Source organism: Sinocyclocheilus anshuiensis, unplaced genomic scaffold, assembly GCF_001515605.1.
Source record: "Sinocyclocheilus anshuiensis isolate Anshui unplaced genomic scaffold, SAMN03320099.WGS_v1.1 scaffold188, whole genome shotgun sequence".
In the NCBI taxonomy this organism is placed as follows: domain Eukaryota; kingdom Metazoa; phylum Chordata; class Actinopteri; order Cypriniformes; family Cyprinidae; genus Sinocyclocheilus; species Sinocyclocheilus anshuiensis.
In genome coordinates, this window is record NW_015555768.1 from 2,038,343 (window position 1) to 2,064,030 (window position 25,688).

At 36.4% G+C, this 25,688-nt stretch overlaps 1 protein-coding gene and 1 long non-coding RNA gene across 3 annotated transcripts in view; both read left to right on the forward strand.

The window, feature by feature from the left end:
* The window catches only part of LOC107674367 (TBC1 domain family member 22B-like), a 45,317-nt gene extending 36,293 nt beyond the window's left edge, over nucleotides 1-9,024 (forward strand). For both annotated transcript variants that reach the window (XM_016468324.1, XM_016468325.1), the window contains 2 exons: nucleotides 4,424-4,519; nucleotides 6,388-9,024. In XM_016468324.1, the coding sequence (XP_016323810.1) occupies nucleotides 4,424-4,519; nucleotides 6,388-6,516 (225 nt within the window). In that variant the 3' untranslated portion in view covers nucleotides 6,517-9,024. The remainder of the gene's footprint in view (nucleotides 1-4,423; nucleotides 4,520-6,387) is intronic.
* A 363-nt stretch (nucleotides 9,025-9,387) lies between these two features.
* Nucleotides 9,388-16,536, forward strand: LOC107674307 (uncharacterized). Its single transcript, XR_001632493.1, has 4 exons — nucleotides 9,388-11,065; nucleotides 12,911-13,053; nucleotides 16,150-16,308; nucleotides 16,430-16,536. It is a non-coding gene; the product is annotated as an uncharacterized LOC107674307 (long non-coding RNA).
* Nucleotides 16,537-25,688: the final 9,152 nt, after the last annotated feature.

A 25,688-nucleotide genomic window follows, 5' to 3' on the forward strand; every position in this document is an offset into this window, starting at 1 on the left:
TAAAATTCGAATGCAACGTTTTTGCATTCGAATGTGGATTTTTATTTTAAATTCTTATTTTTTTTTTTTTTTTTTTTTTTTTTTTTTTGACAGCCCTACCTAGTTCTGTTGAGAGGTGTAGGAGGGTACGCTTGGCTGTGAATAACCCCATGTTGGATGAGTTCTTAAGAAAGAGGGTTCAATCATGAATCATGCTTCTTTATTCTGCTTTTGTTTGCTTAGTCTTCAATCTTCTTATTTAGCAGTTCTTTCTGTCTTTTTATTCTTTCTTACAAACAAACAAGTACTCTATCAATACTATAGTGCAGCGATAATGTCATATGTGTCAATACAACGGTACTTGTAGTATACTTAGTCCACTATTAGATTGAAAAAGGAGAAACAATATACTAACCGGCAAATTACCCTTCAAAAGTTTGGGGACTCTAAGATTTTTTGTTTTTGTTTTTTGAAAGAATTGAGCTTTATTCAACAAGAATGCATTCAGTTGGTTAAAAGTGACTGTAAAGACATTTATAATGTTACAAAAGATTTGCGTTTCAAAATAAATCTGTTCATCAAGCAATCCTGAAAAAAAAGGTTTTTACAAAAGTAATAAGCAGCACTTTTTCAACATTGAAAATAATAAAAAAAAAATATTGATCAGCAAATCAGCATATAGAATTATTTCTGAAGGATCATGTGATACTGAAGACTGGAGTAATGATGCTTAAAATTCAGCTTTGATCATAGGATTAAAATACATTTTAAAATATATTAAAATAGAAAACTTGTTTTAAATTTTAATAATTGTACAATGTTTTTACTGCATTGACTGCAGTAATCGGTTTTACTGCATTACTGCATTGGTAGAACGACTTGTGCTTGGGGTCATTGTCTTGCTGCATGACCCACTTTCTCTTGAGATTCGGTTCTCGGACAGATGCCCTGATATTTTCCTTTAGAATTTGCTGGTATAATTCAGAATTCATTGTTCCATCAATGATGGCAGACTGTCCTGGCCCAGATGCAGCAAAACAGGCCCAAACCATGATACTACCACCACCATGTTTCACAGATGGGATAAGGTTCTTATGCTGGAATGCAGTGTTTTCTTCTCTCCAAATATAACACTTCTCATTTAAACCAAAAAGTTCTATTTTGGTCTCATCCATCCACGAAACTTTTCTCCAGTAGCCCTCTAGCTTGTCCACATGATCTTTATCAAACTGCAGACGGGCAGCAATGTTCTTTTTGGAGAGCAGTGGCTTTTTCTTGCGACTCTGCCATGCACACCATGGTTGCTCCATGTTCTCCTGATGGTGGGCTCATAAACATTAACATTAGCCAATGTGAGAAAGGCCTTTAGTTGCTTAGAAGTTACCCTGGGTTCCTTTGCAACCTTGCAGACTATTACACGTCTTGCTTTTGGAGTGATCTTTGTTGGTGGACCACTCCTGGGGAGGGTAATAGTGGTCTTTCAACCATTTTTACACAATTTCTCTGACTGTGGGTTTGTGGAGTCCAAACTGGTTTCATAACCTTTTCTATCCTGGTGAGCAACAACAACTCTTTTTCTGAGGTCCTCAGAGATCTCCGTTGTTTGTGCCATGATTCACTTCCACAAACATGATCAGACTCTGATAGATCCCTGTTCTCTAAATAAATCGGGGCAGGCAATGACACCTGATAGTCCTCTCACTGATTGAAAACAGCTCGGAACAGATGGACTCTAATTTCACCTTCAAATGAACAGCTAATCCTAGAGATTCACATACTTTTGCCACTCACAGATATGTAATATTGGATCATTTTTCTAAATAAATAAATGACAACAAATATTTTTGTCTCATTTGTTTGACTGGGTTCTCTTTGTCTACTTTCAGGACTTGTGATTTTTGAATCCAGTGTTAATTTCTTTGACAAAATAAACATGAATATTTATAGAAATAAATATGTCTGCTTGAAAGAATGAAGAATATGGTAAACAAGTTGCTGTGAAGAATACATAATTAGCCTATATAAACATTGGTATTTCATTAAAACGAAGACCATGTTCTTGTTCTTTATGAGAAGTGGTTTTATTTAATTTTAACATAAAGGCATGTTGTGTGTCACCGCAGTTAAATCAGTGTCTATCATGATAAAACCTTAATATCAAACCTATATAATGAGTTTGGAAATTTTAGAGAAATGCTTAATAAATGCACTGTAACCAAACCCATTAGATTTTAGCCGACTAAATTTACTGTAGATTTAGTCGACTAAAACTTGACTAAAACTAAAAACAATTCAGATGACTAAAATATGACTAAAACTAAATAAAAAATTTGCTGTCAAAATTAACACTGTTTGGATCATATTTATGCAGATAGAAAATTCTAAAAAAAAAAAAAATGATATCCAGTTATTTTCCAGATAAGATTTTAATTTTTCCATTCTAGAAACATCCTGTCTCACTCTTGCTATTTTCACACAGTATAAAAGAGCTTTTTAGTTCCTGATACACGGTATATCTACTGGCAAGTTGTTACTTTCAGAAACATTAATTGTCAAGATTCGAACCGGTGACTCGTCACACTTCTAGAAAGAAACATCTCTGGACCAACACATCTCATCATTTGAGAAGCGATAAACTGAACTCCTAGATTTGCTCTTGTTTCTTGCAATTTCTTTGTGCCTTCATAAAATCCAACTTTTTTCTTCTTTCTCATTTTCTTCCTCTTTTCCTCCTGTTTTCTCACTTCAAGAGGGGCCAACAGAAAGAAAGTAAACAAAGCTATTTATAACCGCTCGCTGTCTCGTAAGTGGCTGAATATACCACACTGTACACAGCACAAGTATAGGGGGATGCTGGGAAGAGAGGAGGACGAATGAGGAGCGGAGAGGCGAATTGGGTTGTCTTCTTTAGATACGCTGGGAATAACTAGCACGACCTAATTCCCTATCCAATAAATTAGATAGATGGTAAAACTACATTAGGAGCTCTGTGTAGGCGCTCGACTGTAGCTGAATAATTGAATGAATAATATGTGTTGTCTTAAAACTCTTATTACTCATGATGGAAGTAAACCGTTGTTTTTATTTCTGGCTAAAGGAATGTGCAGTCATTGGAGCCACGGCAAAGCCAACAAAATCAAAATATATATCCCAGCTTTAACTGGGAGATGGGTTCAAATCCAGCGCATGCCGTGACCTGATATCTTTTATCCCCTCCCTCATAATGTATTTGTGCTTGCTCTGCTATTCTAACCAGAAAGGCAAAAGAATCTTCTTGCAGATCGTGGCTATACAGCAACCATATTGACAATGTTTATCGATGTCCAAAAAGGCACACAAAAAAAAAAGCATAATGAAAGTGGCTCATATGACTCATGTGCTGTTTGCCAAGGCTTCTCCATAAGTCACCTTTGTGGATGAAGCAGTGTTCTTTTAGTAGTATTTATGTAATATAGTATTTATTAATATTCTGAATTATCTTTTACATTTTCAGTTTTCTTTTTAATTTAACATTCGGTTTGAGTCATTTTATGTGCATTTGTCAATTTTAGTTTAAATATTTTAGCTCATGTTTATTTATTTATTTTCAGTTTTAGTTTTAGTAATTTTAGTAACTCAACTTCAACTTAATTGCCAAGGTAGCTTTTCTAATTTTTTAAATAATTTTAGTTTAGTTTTTTTTTTAGTTTTTCATATATCAACTTTATTTTGATTAACAAAAAATGATTTTTTATATTTTTAGTTAATAATAGCAGCACTGGTGAGAAACAGCAAAATTCTAATCATTATTTGCTTTCCTTTTGTAGCTCTCAAATCTTTTTTATGTTCATGTCTGTTCAAAATATCATTAGTTCTCAAAATATGGTGAATAATGACTAATTTCAGTCTGTCTGAATTTCTTCTAAGCCATGGTATTAATTTAGGAGACTCTAAATATGGCACATATGGTACATACTTTTGACACTTTCAAGTGCTGTTGAAAGGAAAACAAATGTGTGAAAATGTTTTTAAAAATCCATATTTTAAAGCATCTTTTAGAAAATCATGCCTTAATTATCAGCAGTCAGCAAGCCAAACATGACTATGTGGAAAAATCTCCTTAAGATGTTCAGTTAATAAGACAAAATTCCTTTAAAAAAGCCTTAAAAGGAACCCTACTTATATGCTTTCATTGGTTTAGAGCAATAGGTGAGTAAATGATGACAGAATTTTTCATTTTGGGTGAACTATTGCTTTAAAGTTCAAAACTGGTAACTGGAAGGTTGCTGGTTCAATCCCTGCAAGCTCAAGCCATCATTATTTTGCCCTTTGAGAAAGGCACTTAACCCCAGGGGCCGAGTCTCTAATAAGTGTGCAGTATGTCACTTTGGATAATCATCTGCTTAATGACTACTTACTAATGCAAGCATGTGTGTTCTTCTCTGTGTCTGCTCTTGATCTTCAGGCCGAGTCAGAGGGATTTTCCCATTTCCACCTCTACGTGTGCGCAGCCTTCCTCATCAAATGGCGCAAAGAGATCCTCTCCATGTTGGACTTTCAGGTACCGACAATCTCCCGCATGTCACGTGTGTCACGGCCGCTGAGCTCCGTGAAGAAGCGTGTGTCGTTTACATGTGACCGTCCCCACACATGCATGCATCACTGGAAAGCGTCCCGGCCGTCACTTACCCCGAGACTATCAAAATAATTGGCCCTCCAGTGGAGCAGCATCGGCTGTAACCAAATTTCACAGGCCTGCGGATTCACCACACCTCAGCGCCCGCGAAACGAGAACGCTCTGTTATTCACCCCCCATTCTCGCTCTTTCACGCTCTCTTTCGAAGGATCTCCACGCCTCAGCTCCATCTTTCATTCTCTCGTTTATTATTTGGCTCATTGTCAGGTCGGGTAAAGAAGAATTTGATGAACAGTCATTTGAGCATGTATTTATACTTGGGTTGTCAATGGATTAACATTATCGCATTTAATCATCTGTGGTTCTCATGTTCACATGATCACTTTCAGAAATGAGCTTTTTTCTGAAAACGACAATAATAACAACATATTTTTAAGACAAATTTTCTTATTATGTCTTATATGTTAAGAATTTTCACATGATCACTATCACAGATGTTCTTATTAGATTTTTAATATTAGTAATTATATGTAAATAAAAACAATTCATAATATTTGATTAAATATGAATCATATTAATATTAAAATATTCTTAATAATAATTATTACTAAGAATATTTCAAGATATTATATTAAGATAATATTTTAATATTTTGTTTAAATAATATTTTATTAAATATTTTATATTGTAATTATCACATTTTAATGACATACTGGTTTTGAATTTTCAGATTCAAACACTTTTTAGGATTTTTTTTTTTTTTTCATCCGATTTAAATTAGATTTTGCATCCCGAATTTAATGTAGTCTGTTTTTTAGACCCCAATATATAATACTTTTCTCACCAAATATCAAAGCTGTTTTGTAGATGTTGCTACAGTCTTCTGGTGTTTTAACCGCACATAAAATAGCAAGTTGACAGTGAGTTTCATTTGTAGGTGATAATTCAGACTTGTTGAGCTTTGATAGTAATTCATTTTCAGCATACAAAGACTGCAAATGTCCCATCTGGATTTGATTTATAAATAAATTAGCCACTATTGATGTGTTTCTCCATTATTTACTGATAAATTAGCTTCTGTTTACAGGATTATTGTTCCTGAGAATTGAACAAAGACACCTGTGCTTTTGACAATTCAGACGGTGCTTATAAATCACACAAACCATTGTCATGTAGAATTAAGTTAATGCCATAATGGTTTTCAGTAAATGTAACAGCGTTAAACATTTGTTAGTCTGTTTAGTCAGTTTATATTCATGCACACACATGTGATGTAATGCCAAGCTGTTCAGTCTATCTATATATATATATATATATATATAGGCTGTTGTGATGAGCACCAATTTTTAACCCAAAGCTCAAAGGCGCTCTGGTTAGCAACTTGAAAATCAATGATTTTCAGCTTCATGCTACTGCGCTAAAACTCCCAGACCGAAGAACCTGAGATCTGATCTTATACAGAGTGAAGCTGATTACGATAGATCTGCTCTTGTGCACTTATAGCAGCTGTGGGTGGCGGAAAGCCCACACACACTCGTGCGCATACACATGCTAAATGCACAAGCAGTGACCTAAGAGCAGCGCCAATCATGAATCACATTATCCTAACATTATAATCATGCCGTGACTACAAGCATTTCCAGTTCAGAAGAGTAAACATGCATTTTAAGGAATAGATAATAGCCAGGAAACAGTATTTTTGTGGTGGAAAGCTGCTAACAGCAGATTGGCAGAGCTCTATGAAAGCTACTAAATGATCCAGTTTTATGAAATGTGTTTTTATGTCATTTCAGAGCCTGCTAATGCTCCTACAGAACCTTCCCACAATACACTGGGGCAACGAAGAGGTGGGTTTGCTACTGGCAGAGGCCTACAGACTCAAATACATGTTCGCTGATGCTCCAAGCCACTACAAGAGATGAGAACCCGTAAGCTGACCACAGCGTGACCCTGCAAAACCCAGACGATAATCTGACCTAACAACGGGATCAGTCCAAACGCCGCTTCTTTGCTCGGTTTAATCCGACACAGCGAAGATAGAGCTCACCAATTTTCTCCAATGACGTCAAATTTGTGTCATCGTCTGTTACAATTCACGATCAAGAACGAGACGACGTAAACAACCACGGACAAAACGAATATTTTGGAAAAAAAACTCCCAGAGACCTTGATGGCTGACAGTTCAATTTGCCTGCTGATGACTTCAGAAGATAACTGACAGTGAGATGCCAAGAGCTGAGGAACAAAAAGCGCTTATGTAAACGTATCAAACTAAAAACAGAAGGACGTGGCATCCTATGCTTCCCCGCATCTTCCTCTATTTGTTACCTCCTCCACCCCTCGTTTTTATTTCTTGGCAGATCTTCATTTTTTTGTCCACCCTCGCCGATGTTCTCGTGTTTTGTGTTATTAGACCATAATGTGATCTCCTCGACCCCTTTGCTCATTGCCACATTGATTGTACCGCACACAGGTACACGGGTCGATTCCCGTCCGTAATCACTCTGTGTTATTGAAGCTCTGCAATACATGAAACTATGGCAGTTGTAAAGGGTCATTTCTCAAGGGGTGCGGCTGAGCATTACGGATTCGAAGAATCAATATGCAACCGCCTGAGCGATGTGTTTGGGTTTTGTTTTGGGGTTTTTATGGGGTTTTTTTTAGAATTGTAAGACTGAATTTTAACAATCCTGAAACAGTGGCTTTGTATGCATATGAAGCCCTTGCACAATTATTTCTTAGAAAATGAGAACTTTCAGAGCTTTAGTATTAGCATTCGACTACTACTGAGGTAACATTTCAGCAAAGATGGCTGAATCAAACTGCGGTGAAATATTAATATGGCTTTATAAAGAATGAATCAGTGTGATATGAGGTCAGCCTGTGAGACCACAGGACTGGAGTCGTGTTGAAAGGAAACTACTGACTTAGAAGCAGACTGAAGGGTTTTGGTTTTCACTGTGTGGTACTGAAGCGTGGGTGGGGGCGATACCTGACAGACACGCTCCGAATCTACCATTCGCATGTGCATTCAATCTCCCAGGGCAACTGAATTATGCAGATGTCTATGCTAATTAGATGTAGATGATCTGATTATCTCCTTTTTCCCTTTGAACCCTCGTTTCACCTTTCGGTATATTTATTAACTGCAGGCTGATACATTTTGATTGGTGATTAATTGTTCACCTTCTAAATCTTTCCAAACTAGATGTGTGATCTTTATAAATCGGAGTGTAATGTGAAATGAATGACTCCGATTTATCAAAAGCAAATGTTTTCATTAAAATCTCTAATCATCTCGTATAACTTGGACCAAAATCCTGCATGGATAATCTGAATAATGAATTAAATAAGTGTCTTTCTGCTTTAATTATTGAAGCAAGTGGAGTCTATTGATTAGATGGAGGTGTCAGAATCAGTTAAACGTGATGCCGTTGAACTTCAAGCTCGGGGCTGTGGAGTTTGCTGATGTTAAACGCTTGAATAATGTACATTTTGTCAGCTCGCTGTCTTTATTCTTTCGTCAGTGACATTTGAAACCACCTGCGCCATACGGTCTCACTGTTACAATCTATTTTTGATGAGGCATTTGCGGTGCTGCACTCTTATTTTGAGGTGAACTGGAATGTATTTTTTTCTTTCAGTGTATGTCTTAATGTCTTTGCATACATTACTGAGCTCATATTCACTCCAGAGATAATTAGTTTGCTCGTCACGCTTTAAAAGTGTGCTAATGAAGAGGTGACTTATTGTCGAGGGTTGAGATTGCTGACGCTGGTGAGGAGATAGAGCAGTGATTATTCATGAGACGCGTTGAGTGGATTTACAGATTAACTCCCTGTTTTAGTCTTTTGAATGTCGTAAATGTCTGAATTGATTGTATTAATGAATCTTGTTCAAGTCAACATGAAATCAAAATGGACATCATTTACTTTATTAATACTTATTGCTGGTCTTATTGTGTGTGGTTCATCAGTTCACACACTAATCTTCTGCCTCTGGACGAACTTTTCTTTTCTCCTGCTGTCACTTATAGGCTATTGAATAATGTTAACCAGGAAGATGCTCTTGAGCGTGAACTTGACCATCAGCCTCAATGTCCGGCTCTCAAGATATGGGTTTTGTTCAGACTTGTCCCCCTTTCTCAATGTCTGATCAAAAGTGTAACACATTATCTCTTGCGCTAGCTTTTCTTAATCAGTTAATGCAATGCCAAGCTGTTAGATTGCTTACCGAAAGCTAATTGAAAGGGAAATATTTAGTTGAAACATTTTTATAATACAATGATATATCATTTTTTTCATGATTAAGAATAAATACACTACCGTTCAAAAGTTTGTGCTCTAGGATTTTTCATTGTCATTAAATTAAGTCTCTAATGCTCACCAAGGCTGCATTTATTTGCTCAAAAAATGCAGTAATATTGTGAAATATTATTACATTTTAAAATAACTGTTTTCTATTTGAATATATTTTAAACTGTATTTTATTCCTGTGATGCCAAGCCAAATGTGCAGCATCATTACTCCAGGCTTCAGTGTCACATGATCCTTCAGAAATCATTCTAATATGCTGATTTGCTGCTCGAGAAAAAGTTATCATTTTCAACATTGAAAACTTTTTTGTGTGTGTGTGTGTGTGTGTGTGGAAACCATGATACATGTATTCAGGATTGTGTGATGAAAAGAAAGTACAAAATCAACAGCATTTATTTGATATAGATTTTTTTTTTATAACATCATAAAGACTTTACTGTCACTTTTGATCAATGTAATGCATCCTTGCTGCATAAAAGTATTAATTTCCTTCAAAAAAATGTTTTTGAAAGGTAGTGTACAGTACCTTAAAAGCACATTTCTATCGTTTTTATTAGAGCACCCATAAATCTGTCTCAGCCATTAGAATGGCTTTGAGGAAGGAGGGTGAGATTCTGCAGCAGTGTCGGATCCGATGGTGTTTCAGGAGCACAGTCCTTTACAATCCATTCATTCTCCCTACAGTATGCAACACTCACTTTCCATCATCCAATTCTTGATGGATAAAATATTAAAGTACAACCCTGCGTTTTGTTTGTGAATGCTCTGTTCCACTTAAACTGGGTGCACATGCCATTTCATGTTGACTTGCACTCTTCTGGACATCTTTCATCATGAACGTTTTAGAAAGTCTGGATTTCTCAAACACGTCTGATTGTATTACATCTATTGCCTACATGTGCATTCATACCTTGTTTATGCAAATACACATTAAACCACAGGTTTTTGATCTGCATATGGTACAAACAATGAGTATTAACATATTGTGAATCTTACTTGTGAATTCATGTTGTTGTTTTTTTTACTTTTTTCTGCCCTTTTAATTTTGAACGCGTCAGCTGTGTTTGGTATACTTGATGGTTTTTCTTTGTTTCCATAGCTTTTTTTTTTAAAGAAAGAAAAGAAAAAGTGAGCGCCCTGCCGGTACGGCCACCATATGTCTATTTATAGACATGTCCTCTACGTCTTAAGTTATTTGTCTCCTTCCAGTGACTTGTCCTGGGATTTCCTGCTTTTTTTCCTTCTCTCCATTTTTGGCATTATTCCTCCTTTCATTTATCCATTTCATCCATCGGGCCTGTGTTTGAAAGATATGCTTTCGTTCTTTTTTTGATTTATTCAAAATGTACTCTAGAATTTTAGCGTCAAATATTTGCCTTGGGTCTGCAAACAGAAATGGTGCTTCTCCCTGTATTAGTCATTCTACTTGTGGAGAGAGTAATTTTTTGATAATGTTGATATGAAAGAGCAGTGCTGTGGTTTATGCGGCTCATAGCGTCATGATTGTGTGCACAGTTTGCAATGCAAATGAGTCTCTGTAGCAGCTTCATAGTGCGTCCTAACGCCAGAGCTCTTTTATTTGTGTTTTCCTCTCTGTGTAAAATGCCAAACTCCTCGAGTCATTGGGTTCTTCTTGCTTAATCAGTGCTTTTGTAGTCCACACTGCTTTTAGCCTTAAAGAAAAAGAGGAAACGTGGGAGTTTCCTGCTGTATATTTGATTTTTGGATTCTATTAAACTGTTGGTACTCTGTTTTAATTTCATTATTGTGTGTGTGTGTGTGTGTGTGTGTGTGTGTGTGTGTGAAGAATGACCGTGTCCTCTTGATGAGTCCAGGCAGCTGACGCTCGGAAGCGCCCTGTGGAAATGTCAGCTGTAATTAGCGCTTGTTAAGCAAATGGCAGGGGTAATGACCTCGTCGTCTCCCTGCCCACAGACTGTTTGACTGTTGACTGACTGCGACCGAACCGGCATTAAACATTTATTATTCAATTTGACCGCTACGTCCAAGGTGTTGATGAGCACTCCTGGATGCTGCGAATTTCGGGGGGGATTATGGGACGCCATAATGGCTAATTGTGCAGTTCGGTGCTTATTTTTAGCTGTCCTGTCAAAGATTAGGACACATACGAGGGAAAGAAACCGAAGGACAAAAGGTGATTTCACAGGCACTCCGATATTGGGTGACATGTAAGTCCGTGGAGAGAGTGAACTGACAGAGAGTCCGCTGAAGGACTGACAGGGAAAGTGTTTTGGGCCTCTGCGGTACGCTGTCCTCATGAGAAATGACGAAGGAAGATTTTCTAATGAGTCATTTTGAATTATGTGAAATGTTTGGCCTTTACATGTCAGCAGCTTTCTGCTTTAGGGGGCTTTGTGTTGGAGAGTACTGAAGGTAACAGCACGCGCACAGTCACTGAATAACGCAACAAGCTACAGTTGAGGTGGTGATTTTTAGGCATTAACCCCTTTAGTCGTGGTAAAAACACTTTGTGCCCAGCCTTGAATGGCTTATTGCTTTTATAAAATGGTAGAATGAATGCAAGAAAAAACAACAACACCACAAATGCTCCATAAATAATTGCATTTGTTATTAATAACCACAACAAATGTTTTTTTTTTCCCAGTAAGTAATGTGGGTTATTATCCTCACTGCTATTTACAGCAACGTAAGATTTTGGAAGGAGTCGACCTATTTAAATGAGAGCGAAAACTTTTTCTTTTTCAGATTAATAATACGGTCTAAATTAATATTGTATTTTTATTGTTGCTAGGCCAGTTTTTCCTCTGTGGAGTAATGAACTATTCTTTTAAGACGTATATATCAAGCAATTTATATTTTGATTTTATTTATTTGGTATGCAGGACAGGATAATGTAGAGTATTTTTGCAAAATAAACTCCTTTAGGATGATACTTGATCACCCTGATGGGCTTTTGTGTGTGTGTGTGTGTGTGTGTGTGTGTGTGATATTAACCAACTGACTTATGACCTATTCTATTACATGAATACAAAGTAAATATTTTTTTTTAAATCCTGAAATGTATTTAATTTGGAATGATTTTATTATTTTTCTCTTTATAGTGTGCTGGGGTCGTAGAAAGTATTATAACATAAAAAAATAAATAAAAGCACCTTAAAATAAAGTTCTGAAAATTTAAAGTCATACATAGCATTGATACTTTCATGTCCCTCACATCACAAAGAACAAGAAACTGATAACCGACACAAAGAGCCAGATACAGCAGAAAACAACTAATAAAAATAGTTTTAAAAAATCAAATTAATCTAATAAATATCGAATTAATATTTTAATTTTATTGTTGCTAGGCCAGTTGTTTTTCATATTATAAGGACTATTTATTTATTCATTTGTTTGCCAGTTGTTTTAGCCAATAAACCCTTACAACTTGTTTTCATCTAAGGTCTATTTTGTGATAATGACCATCTGACTTTACATTACCCTGTGACACAGCTACTTAAAGTATAAATCTTACAATATGTAAGATTTTTTTATTAAAATATCCAAAAACCACTAGAACAGTGTTATATATTTTGCTGACTTGTGTACTTACATTATCCCAAATGTTTCGAAGAATGTTTAAATCCAGAGAAATAAGCAATTTTAACTAGTGACACGGAGCGTGTCTATAGTGTCAATCTAATTAACATTCAAAAAAAGTTTTTCAATTTAAATGTCCTTTTAATATTTTCAGTATGTCTTTACTTCAGTCTGTCATAATTTATTCTGTTTTATAATAACGATAAGGCACTCTGTTGTGGATCGTTTATATGTGACCATATTATCAATATAACACAGCTGCTTCATTTTCGATTCCAGCCCCACTTTCCCCCCAAGCCAACTTTCTACTTCCTGTCACTCTCCATCTCTCTGTCTTTCCGCTTTGTTTGCTCTCATCCACAACCCTATTTGCAGGTGGACCATTGTGATCTGTCTAAATATTACCTCTTCTGTGTCCCCCGCGCTCCACGGTCCCCAGAGCTCCCATCCATCAGGAGGCAGGAATGGTTCTCCCATGCAGAAGGACTCGGTCTGCGGCTGAAATATTGATCACAGCGGCTCATGGAAGAGCTGCCACCCAAAGCCCGTGACAGCGCTCGGGTCACTGTGACAAAGACAGAGGTGAGTGATTTTCTGTGATTAGGAATAGCCAGAGGCACTCGTGGCATTTTCAGTCTCCGGCGTGCTGAAAGCGATGGAAGCGAAGCACGCCGGGGGGGATAAGAAAGAGAGCGTGAGAGACCGAGGAAGAGAACATACTTCTAGATCCTTTCAACCGGAGTGCCATTATTCAGGGAAGCTGATTCAGGAATTCAATAATGGATGGAGTTGAGCTGTGAAAGAGTAAAAGCTGCCACTATAAGGTCATCGATGCTTCTTTCTCTCACTCTGTCTCTCTATCCTTATTTCCTCCCGGTTCCCATCCAGCAGCTAATCAGTGACTGACAGCTCAACCCACGCTCTCTCTCTCCCTCTCTACCTGTGTGTCTCACTCTGTTTGTCTCTTATCTGCAGATGGAAGGATAATGGTTTGATTGTTGCCTTTGAGTAGTCACTGAACATGTCTGAGGGAACAGAACATTAAGACGCTGCGCCATTAACAGAACAACGTCCTCTGTTCTTTACACAGCCTGAACAGAAGGTCAAGAAGTCAGAGTCGTTGTGTTCCATGTGACCGTGTTCAGAGTGAGAGACAGAGGAAGTGAACCTACTTCTAGATCCTTTCAGCCGGAGTGCCATTATTCAGGGAAGCTGATTCAGGAATTCAATAATGGATAGGAGTGAGCTGTGAAAGAGTAAAAGCTGCCACTATAAGGTCATCGATGCTTCTTTCTCTCACTCTGTCTCTCTATCCTTATTTCCTCCCGGTTCCCATCCAGCAGCTAATCAGTGACTGACAGCTCAACCCACGCTCTCTCTCTCCCTCTCTACCTGTGTGTCTCACTCTGTTTGTCTCTTATCTGCAGATGGAAGGATAATGGTTTGATTGTTGCCTTTGAGTAGTCACTGAACATGTCTGAGGGAACAGAACATTAAGACGCTGCGCCATTAACAGAACAACGTCCTCTGTTCTTTACACAGCCTGAACAGAAGGTCAAGAAGTCAGAGTCGTTGTGTTCCATGTGACCGTGTTCTCGCTCGCGCTCGTGAACATAAAGGAGGTTTATGGGCAGAGAGCTGGTTTCGCATGAGAATGAAAGAGCTGGCTGAAATCTGCAGTTACAATCTGATTGGTTGAGATCTGCTTACTTTCAGGAATTGGTTAGGCTGGGTATGACAATGTGCAAATACGACAATATTCATTGCGATACATACACTACCGATCAAAAGTTTGGAATAAGTACGATTTTTAAAATGTTTTTAAAAGAAGTTCAAAGGCTGCATTTATTTGATCAAAAATACATTAAAAACAGTCATTTAGAATTAGGGATGCACCGAAATGAAAATTCTGGATGCACTTGGCCAAAAACCAAAACGGAAAATGCTTTGAAATAATTATTTTAAAATATATGGCGTGCCATATATTTTCAGATGTTTTTCTCTTTCGGCCGAAAACTGAAAATGCCATTTTTGGCCGATAATTTTTGCCGTTTGAAATTTCGGTGCATCCCTATTTAGAATTATTATTAGTATTATATTATTATTATAACTGGGACATATGGTATGTAGTAAATTTGGTATTAAAGCACACGGAACATTAAAAACGTTAAGAGCACATTAAAGCGTCACTTGTTGATCTAGAAGTAAAATGAGATCTTTGATTAAAGGTGGGGTAAGCGATTTTTCAAAAACGGTTTAGAAAACTGATTCGGGCCGAGTAGCAAAACAACTACTCAGCCAAGCGACAGAAAGATAGAGATGGCGTATAAAAAACAAAAGAAGGCTTAAGGCAAGAAGTAAGACCCGTGTAAATATCGGATCAGCTTTCCAGTGCTGGAGAGAACTCAAGGAGCGGAAGGCCTGCGATCAGATGCTGAGGTTGCTTTGTTTCTTCTCGATTGGTGAGTAACACCGTGTCTGCGCCGCAACAGCTAAAGTCTGTCTAGTACACTGGATGCGACAAAGCGACCGTTGAAAATCATTTGAAATTTGTGTCAATACGTCATAAATAGAACAGAGCAGCAGATTTCTGTCTGGGATTTGTCGTGTCGTGCCGCATCCAGTGTAGACCATAGATATGTATTCGTCCGGTCCGGTGTAGACACGGTGTAACATTGGTTTTGCTGTGTTTCACAGAACTAATCGTTGCCTGGGTTGCATACGTATGTGTGGGGCGGAGCTATCAAAATAGGGACGAGACCCTTTTGGGGTAGGGGCGTGTTTGTTTTGGTGATTTCAAATGTCAACATTGGCTACCAGAAATCACTTACCCCACCTTTAATAGATTGTCATTACATACCAGCCCACCCCTCCCCCGCCCCTTTACTTTTCTGTTGATCATCTAATAACAATAAGTACATATCATTACTCAGAAGTTACTCAGCAGTATTTGCAAAATCTAGTCATACATATTGAGTTTACTTTTTTTGTAACTGAGCATTTCAAACTGCCAGTTACAGTCATTAGATCTTGGTCGAATGTGTTGTGTATCAACCTGATACCTTGAAACTGGCTATTTCAGTCAGCTCTTGCCATTGTTGCACTCAATTTGCATCAGACGGTCCATGGCCAATATTTGTTAAGAAATAATTTGTATTTTAAAAAAATGCTGTTCTTTTGAACTTTCTATTCATCAAATAATCCTGAAAAATGCATTACGGTTTCCGAAAAAATAAAGAATAAGCAACTGTTTTCAACATTTATTATAAGAAATCTTTCTTGCACACCAAGTCATTATTATGATGATTTCTGAAGGATAATTTGAAGACTAGAATAATGGCAGCTGAAAATTCAGCTTTGCCATCACAGGAATAAATTACATTTTGTAATGTATTAACAATTTTCTCAAATGGTAATAATATTTCTCTTATTATTGTATTTTTTATAAAATAAGTGCAGCCTTGGTGAGTATAAGAGACTTGTTTTAAAAATATTAAAAAATCAGTGAATGTAAGGTCAAAAGTCTGGTTACACAAGTAATGTATATGACCTTCCATATTGATCTGAATAGCTCCACCCACCTATTTAATGCACCAGTCACCTTTGAGACTTGTGTAAGTGTTGATTAGAAGTGTTATGAATCAAAATAAAACAATGTTTGCCCCTTTAACTCCGCAGATCTCATATCTCCAGAAGTCTCTGAGGCTGTGCCGTTTGGAGGGTGTTATGTAATGCACAACTCACGCAACAAACATCAGCCGCACATTAGGCTTGAATAAATATCACAAACGCAGCTTCATATTCATGAGCTCAGTGACATGTCAGGACATGCGAGAGGTTAGAGGCTGTTCGTGTATCTTATAAATATACACTCTACAACTGACAACTTTCAGTTTCTTGTGGATCCAGGATTGTTCATGAAGTGTAGAAGTTTTTTTTTTCTTCTTTGTTCCCACAGATGGATTGAGATATTTCACGCCTATACCTCCTACACGATTCTCAGAGTTTATAATCAGCATATGTTGTGCACACCTTCAAAGATGTGATAGTTTGCACATAATAACTTCTGAGCAATAAAAAAAAAAAATGGTGAATGTTGGCCAAACATGGTAGCAGACCAAGATGGAATGAAGATGAGAAGCTTGGCATCGTTTGCATTAGCATGTACATGGAGACATATTGCACCAAGTTTAACGTTAGTGAAATATCATTGTTTTTGGGTATTGAGATTTGAGGGCTATGATATAGGAAAGGGATTTTAAGTTTTGGTTTGTTCCTCACACAAAGCTGTAATGTGGCTTCAGAAGAATGTTTTGGGTAACTACCTTAACTACATAAGTGTATGTACAAGGGTTGGAAAATGAAACTGAAACACATGGTTTTAGACCACAATAATTTATTAAGATGGTGTAGGGCCTCCTTTTGTGGTCAGTAGAGCAGTAGAGTGGTCAGAGGTCCTCCATGATTGTTCAGTAGTTCTTGGCAGGGATGCGTCCATCTAGCACAGTAGGAAATGCTTTGATATTGCAGCCCAAACCATCACTGATCCACCTTCGTGTTGCACTCTGGGCACGCAGCAGTCTGGGTGGTAAGTCTTTTTAGGGCTTCTCCACACCTTAACTCTCCCGGATATGGGAAAGACAGTGAAGGTGGACTCATCAAAGAACAATGCCCAAGATTTGTGCTGCTGGCACCATTGAAACCGATGTTTGGCAATAGCAGGCCGGCCATGTATATTAACCCTGTGGAGCTCCCGACGAACAGTTTTGATGGAAACAGGAGAGTCGAGATGCACGTTTAATGCTGCAGTGAGTTGGGCAGCTGTGGTGTTATGCTTTATGGATACAGTCCGGGTGAGTACCTGGACATCCCTTTCAGTTTCCTCTTACATCGACTATATATATAATATTTGTTAATTATGTTCATTACAAATTATGTTGTATTGTACTAGCTTTACAGCCAACTGCAATGAGCAAACATTTTAGCATTCTAGTGAATCAATTCATTCATTTAAATGAGCCAGTTAAAAATGTAGTAACGTTTAGCATAGCTATGCTTTTAAAAGAATAACTAATCTAAAAACCATCCTTTTGTAAATGCATCTGGAAAATGAAAATTATTATTATTATTAAAAATTATTAATATTATTTAAAAAGTATTATTTTAGTACTATATACTATTATATTATTTATTATTTTTTAATTAGATTTTATTTTTATATTTTCAGTTCTAATTTTAAATTTTAGAGTAAGTTTTTTAGAGCATATTTTAGTAAAGTTATTTGTAATTTTATTTGTTTTTTAATTCATATTTCTATTTACCTTAGTTTTTTTCTTTTCAGTTTTATTATATTTAGTACTTTAGCTTTTTGTATTTCAGTTTGTTGCCAAGCTTTGTTTCAATTAACAAAAACATTTTTAATAGTTTTAGTTAATAAAGACACTGGGCTAAATTAGTGGAAAAGTTTCTAAATTAACTTCCCCAAAAACTGCATAGTAAGAAAGACTGGTTTGCAGCATCGTGGGTAAATGTTTTTAACACACTGCCATATATTGCCATTCATTCACTGTAAAAGTGAATATTATTACAGAACTGTTATCTGATCATCTCATGCTAATGCTTATCTTTTTGATGGTCTATGACAGGTGCCAAACTGACTTTATGAATGTGTTGTGAGGTTATGAATGCGGCAGCTCTGAGCTTGAAGTCATGATGAAGGGATGAAGATGGGTTAACAGCTTTAAACTTAATCCTAAATGGGAGGGTTTCCTTCCAAACCCCCACATGGCCTGAATCTCTAAATAAAACATGAGCGAGGCAACAGAGTAGCCTGAATACATATTTAAACAGGCTATTGAACATAGAGAGAATGCGTCTTTGGGTTTAAATTTGTGTTTTGACAACTGTGTGTGTGTGTGTTCATTTAGCAGCTTCATTGTCGAGGCACATTTCTGTTTTTTTGTGTTCCTTTCAGGCTTGCTCGAGTTTCAAACGAATATTACCTTTTTCTTCTTCAAAAACGCATATAGTACTGATAAATGGTTTGAAGAGAGAGGCACTAAAAGGATGAAACTCCAGAGAAGAGACCGAATGGAGCGAGTGCTGTATCAGGTGTGTAAATATGTGTGTGTGTGGCCAGCCCTGTCAGTTGTGTTGAATAAATGATGTGACAGCTGAGAGTGTGCTGGAGTGTTTGAGAGGTGGATGAGTCTGTCACACTGATTGATTTTCTTTCTCCGAGCGGCGCAGGCGTTGACGGGGAATGCAAACAAGTGGCCATCTCACTCTCCACCATCTGCGCTCTGAAGACAGTTTTTCAGCGGGCACAAGCATTCTTCAAACGCTCTTTGGAGGCCGGTTTGGAAAGTTTGTGCTGGTGATATCTCTGTTTTAAACTCTAAAGACTAAACTTTGAAACCGAAACTTTTTTCAAAGGTTTTTAGAAGTTTGATCTCTTGCTTTTTTGTGAACAAAAACATTTTGTTAATTTTGTGGCAAAAAAATCCTGCAGGATATCTCTGACTTAAAACCATACAGGTGTTCCACAAATGGCAATGCTTTGCAGGCTTTGACTGTCGACAAAGAAGTCTCCTAGCAACTAAATTGAGGATAAATGAGGCAAGGCAATGCTAGCATTTGTTTTGCAGGGATAAAATAATCAAGAAATCATTATAATTATCAGAAATGCTCATTTACTAGATTTTGCACACCTGCCTCTGCAAACAAGTTTTATTATGTTGGAATTTTTCGGCTCATTGTTGCATTTAATTTGCTCTAAAGTGAGTGTTTAACATTAGTTGTGCATATCTCGCTGGGTGCTGCCATGTTCATGTGATGTCATACATCTGAAACATGACGAAATTAAATCGAATGCATTGGAAATCTGACTTCAAATGCCATTCTATTGCACTTTTCCAATAGGAAGTTGGAAATTCTGACTTAATCAACCAATGTTTTGCTGATTGATTGATTTACGTTTGAGGTGTTTTGCTTTTTGTTTTGTTAGGATTGGATTTTGTTTTGGATTGGTTTGGTTTTGTTTTGAATTGTTTTGTTTGGAAATGTATTTTGTTTTGTTTATGTTTTAGATTGGATTTAGATTTGGTTTTGCGTTGGGTTGATTTTATTTTGGATTGTTTTGAATTGTTTTTGCCTTTTATTTTTGGATTGGATTGATGTGTTTGTGTTGGCTTGGGTTGATTTTTTATTTTTATTTTTTATTTTTTTGGATTGTATTGGTTTGTTTGTTTTGAGTTGGTTTTGGGGTTGTTCTTGTTTTGTGTGAGGTTTTTTTATTTGATGACTATAAGAATATTATTCCTATTTGTTTTTTTATTTTCTGACATTAACATATTTAAGTGTCCAAAAACTTTTTGGTTCACTGAAACATTAAAATGCGACATATGGAAGTGCAGTAGCCTATCTGTAACTTTTTATTATTTTTATTATTGTTCCTGGGAGATCTTGGATAGCCTGCCTCAGGATGTTCTCCGCTGCTGTTTGTCGGATGATAATACCCTCGGCACGGTGGCCGCCAGCATCCTCCTGCCCTCTGGACCACACAGCTTTCTCTACAGCTAGAGGTGGTACAAACATGCCTTTCTCTGACAGGCCTCTCACCAAGATGAATTCATTGCCAACACGGGCTGAAATACTCTGGCCAAAACAAGTAATTTGATTGCCCCAACCGCAAATTAAGTTAGTGTGATTCAATTTTCGATTTGGAGCTATCCAGCAGCCATACATCACAGCAGACATATTTCATTACCCAGCTAAAGCAGGTGGGGGGTGGGGCCAGGGGTGCAGGTCTCCACAGCCACAGGAAGACATCATAGCATTGTTATGGCACACGTTCAGTCGCTCACACTCCCTTCCTCCCAGCTACAACAAGGCTATTTATAACACGCAAACACATAGGGCTGCCACCGCACACGCTTGCAAGCGCATCAGATATATCCAGATAATTGTGATTGTCCCTGTCCGTTCGGTGAGAGATGATGTAAACAGCATTATCGCCACTGTTTCAGAAAGGAAATGTGTGTGCGCGTGTCTGTAAGACAAATGACGGGCTGTTGTTGCATGCGAACCGCCGGGTGACGCAAAACAGCACTTCTCGCAGTTTATGCCTCTGAGAATTGTTGTCCGTTTCCTTGGTGACTGGCCGTCACACTGATTGCACTGACACAAATAATATTCTGAGTGCTGTTTGTAGTTTGGTCAGGGCGAGATGAAATGTTTATGTGCCTCCATTTCTGCCCTGGGGCCTGTACCATGATGGTGGCTGAACAAACTCGGGGTTACAGGATTAGTTTTGAGTTGACAAAACCAAACCAGTCCAATCCGGCTTTGTTGGTACCATGAAGCTGATCATCAACTTTCTCTGTCAACTCAGGCTTGATCCTGAGTTAATGAAGCACGTGCACATGAAAGAGTGACATCAGTAATGAACAGCCAATCACATGCCTTGAAACTGTGATTCACTTCTCGCGAGAGAGTCAGTGCGATTCACTACCAAAGATTAAAATATTCAACAATATGAAGAATTTAAACACATTTACAAGATGAAACGATCTATCCATGAAAAAGGAAAACTTAAAGAAAACACATAAGTGCAAGTAAAAGTTAGTTTATAGAGTTGATAATATTTATAGGTATAAAAACACTTAAAAATCGAAGCTCATATGTAGTCATGTTTAAAGCTATTGATTCTAAAACGTATTTATATTGCATATTATAGATATGTTTATATTAATTTAAAAATAAACTAAGCTAGCTTGTGTAATGGATTAAGGGTATAATAATTATATAAATAATATAAAATAATTATAAAAAATAATCATCTCTAAAAATCAGACAATATTATCTTTAAAAATGTTGTACTATGTAGTGTCCTTTACTTTGGAGTAAGAGAAACTGGGGGAGTGGCTTTATTGCGTCAGAGATGCGTCACTTTGCTTGAAGCTGATTGGTCAAATTTGGGTTTGAGATCTCTAAACCAGAACATAACCTGCCCCAGAGCAGGTTAGCTGTGGAGTGTAAGTTACTAAGGCAATGAATGCTGCTAAAAGCCAAGCCACTTTCATGGTACCTAAAACCCAGGATTGGTGCAAACTAAACCGAAACTTACCTGGCTAGCCATCTAATCCAGCTTCATGGAACAGGCCCCAGGGTGTTTATTGTTTTATCATTAACAGCGATATTTTTTTTTTTTTGTATTATTGTATTATTTGTAGTATTTATTCATATTTTAAATTAGCTTTTTTATTTTAGTTTAAGTTTTAGTAATTTTGTTATGTTTTTCTTTTGTAGTTGTTTTTTTCTCAATATTTTTATTTAGCTTTATTCTTATTTTAGTTTTAGTAACTTTAGTACTTAGACTTAAACTTAAAAATGCAAATTAGAAATGTATCTACTAATTGAAATAAATACGTTTAAGTTTTTCATCTATTGTTTATATTCTATATTTTATATTTTATGTTTATATTCTACTTTATTACTTTATTTTTTCTTTCAATTACCGAAAATTATTTTTAATTTTTTAATTACCGAAAATTATTTTACATTTTTTTAATTTTTAGTTAACAATACGAACACTGATCTCTTTAGCTTAAATTTATTTAATTTATTTAATTTTAGTAAAACTTGTCTTGGAAACTACTTGGAAATAAGTTTTTCATCTAATGTTTAAATATATACATATACACACACACACACACACACACACATATATATATATATATACAGGTATATACAGTGGGAATAGAAAATAATGACATTTTGTCACTTTGCAGCCTAAAATGAAGATACAGTTTTTGTTTTATCCAGCTGTATTTACTCAGTGCAACTTATAACATCCAAGTGAAACACCAACATGGCAAAAAAAAAAATGTAATAGGGCCTAAATAAATTAAAAAAGGATCAACCCCTCTTAAAAATGACTTGTAAACTCAATCATGTGTAGCTAATCACCTCAATGTGCAAGTGCATATAGGTATTTGTTTTGGATTTATTTCAATTAATCAGTTTCAGTTCATTTATTTTTAATTCAGTTTTGTTTTGGTAATTTCAGGACTTCGCCTTAGACTTAATAAAAAAAAATGGAATAGGGCCTAAATAAATTAAAAAAGGATCAACCCCTCTTAAAAATGACTTGTAAACTCAATCATGTGTAGCTAATCACCTCAATGTGCAAGTGCATATAGGTATTTGTTTTGGATTTATTTCAATTAATCAGTTTCAGTTCATTTATTTTTAATTCAGTTTTGTTTTGGTAATTTCAGGACTTCGCCTTAGACTTAATTTCAGTTAGTTGCCAAGGAAACATTTTTAATTTGCATTACATTTTTTTTTTAATTCAAGTTTTTCATCTAATGTTTATATTTTGTTTTATTTAGCTTTATTTCAGTTACCGAAAACAGTTTTTAGTTGTTTTAGTTAACAATACCAACATTGATCATTAGCTATCAAATAAATATCCAAGTGTCAAACAAATGATGTAACAGCTTTTCTCAGAAGAACAGCTTTTTCAATGTCATATTATAGGATATTCTGGTTGCTTGTGTTTCCGCAAAATGGTAGTGGAGTCATGCAATGTGACAAATTCAGCCTAAAGTGTGCACTTTAATGCTCTTATTCAGCATGCTAGCTGACTTTTGAATAGTCACTTATTGAAGGTTTTATAAACAGAATACGGTGTTTACGTCTGTTGCCCCTTAAGCCGAACGCCACAGTCTCCGTGGCGAGATTGGGCTGTTGAAGTGGATGTAAACAGACTGCGTTATATTTCATTATCCTGATCATTTCCCGCAGATGTATCTATGAAAACATTGATTAAAATGCGTATAAAGAATTTTTATAGCTCCGGGAAAGAAAAAAAGTGGTGTCTGCATCACAGCTGAGGCCATATTGAATCTGCAGTCAATTAGGAAGATGAAAACACATTTTCAGAGCACATTAAAATAAGAAGAACCCAGTAAGGGGTGAGAGCTGTTTCTGCATTTCTAGTTTGTTAGGCTCGAGGGGAGTCTAGTGAGGAACTCTCGCAGCAGTCCATGCTGCTAACCGCTTTAAATACAGCACGAATTTCCTGCGGATCTCGGCCGGTGTAATTGGAAAGGCGTGTTATTGATTGGATTGGAGACTATGGCTAATGAATAGATTTAGCTCGAGTTCCCGCTCCTGTTTTTCGATCTCAGTCAATGACAGTGGCGCCACAGAGCAACAGGCCGAGATTACTGTAACAATCCTGTTATTCTGTCCTCTAATTAGGACGGGTCATTCTATTTACCGGTATGATGTCATTCATGTTGCGAATGGAACTCGGTCCATTTGCGCTCAGTCATTATTTTCCGGTTTAATGGGGGTGTCGAGAGAGGGTGTTTTTCTGAATCCGCGAGGAGGTGAGCTCTTTAAAGACAATTGGACTTGTAATAGACAGAGAAAATGCTTGGCTGGTTCACGGCAGCTGTTGTTGTCAATTATATCGAACACCTGAACCTGTTAAACATCAATACTTCTGTCTCTCAACTGACACATTATTCTTCTTATTATTAACAGTCTCTGTTGGCATGATAGTCTGTATGATTATGTAGGTGCTTTTTTTAAATATACTATGCATGAAAAAGAAGTTTTTAGCCAATCAGAAATGCTCTCTGCTTGTCACTTATATTATGTGTTTGGGTTGCTGGTGCCAGATTGGCTGACATGTCTTTAGAGGGCGGGCTTTTGGAGAAAGAGCATATGGTTGAAGTTAAAGCAAAATGGCTGAAGTGGAAGTAACAACACCTTTGTAGTTTCTACAGTAGTATAATTTTGAAAATAATAATACAGTTATTGAATTTTTGTTGGCCTCAGGATGGCCTCAGAGTTAGTATGGTGTACTGTATATAAGGCTCAAAACAAACAAATACTGAAACACAAGCACTTCTAGCTACGCAAACTTGTAGATCCAAATCACACTGATGAATCAATATGGATCAGACTCAAATCTATTGAGTTGGTTATCATCTGAACAGCAAAAGAACGCATGAAATCTGATTTCTGCAAACCTGATCTAAACTGGATACAAGTTGGATCTGCTTAGATTCATCCAACCAGGTTAGTTGTATGTATGTATGCATGTCTTTAGAGGGCGGGCTTTTGGAGAAAGAGCATATGGTTGAAGTTAAAGCAAAATGGCTGAAATGGAAGTAACAACACCTTTGTAGTTTCTACAGTAGTATAATTTTGAAAATAATAATACAGTTATTGAATTTTTGTTGGCCTCAGGATGGCCTCAGAGTTAGTATGGTGTACTGTATATAAGGCTCAAAACAAACAAATACTGAAACACAAGCACTTCTAGCTACGCAAACTTGTAGATCCAAATCACACTGATGAATCAATATGGATCAGACTCAAATCTATTGAGTTGGTTATCATCTGAACAGCAAAAGAACGCATGAAATCTGATTTCTGCAAACCTGATCTAAACTGGATACAAGTTGGATCTGCTTAGATTCATCCAACCAGGTTAGTTGTATGTATGTATGCATTTTTATTTATTTATTTTAATTTTTATTTATTCATTTGTGTCTATTAATTACTTTATTATTTAAATTTTATTATTATTATTGTTATTTTTTTTATCATTTTAGTAACATCCATATGTTTAATTGTTTATAGTCTGAACAGTACGAACACATTAAATTTAGATTTTTACAAACTTGATCATGAAAAGAGATTTTAACTTTTTTCACACTGTTCAGATTACAAATAACATTGGATTTGAGTTGGCTCCTTTTTGATGATCGGGTTTGTAAAAAACAGATTTGCTGTTCAAACTATACACAACTAAACATATTAATTTAAACAAATCCGATTCAAATTCATTAAGTTGTTTGTAGTATGATGTATTACTAGTTATTTGTAGGATTCAGATTTTTGTTTGTTTGTTTGTTTTTCCGACTACAAGCAACTAAATGGAATTGAATCTAATGCATTTGCATTTATATGTTTAGCTGTGTATTGTTTGAACAGCAAATCTGATTTTCAACAGATCATTAAAAAGGCAAACAGAAGCCAACTCAGACCCATTAAGTCCATTAAGTTTGTAGTAAGAATAGAGAGAGAGTTTTTCTCTGTTTAGTTGTTTGTAGTCTGATTAGAAAAATTCCACATAGTAGTTTCATAATAGAAACCTGTATATATATATATATATATATATATATATATATACA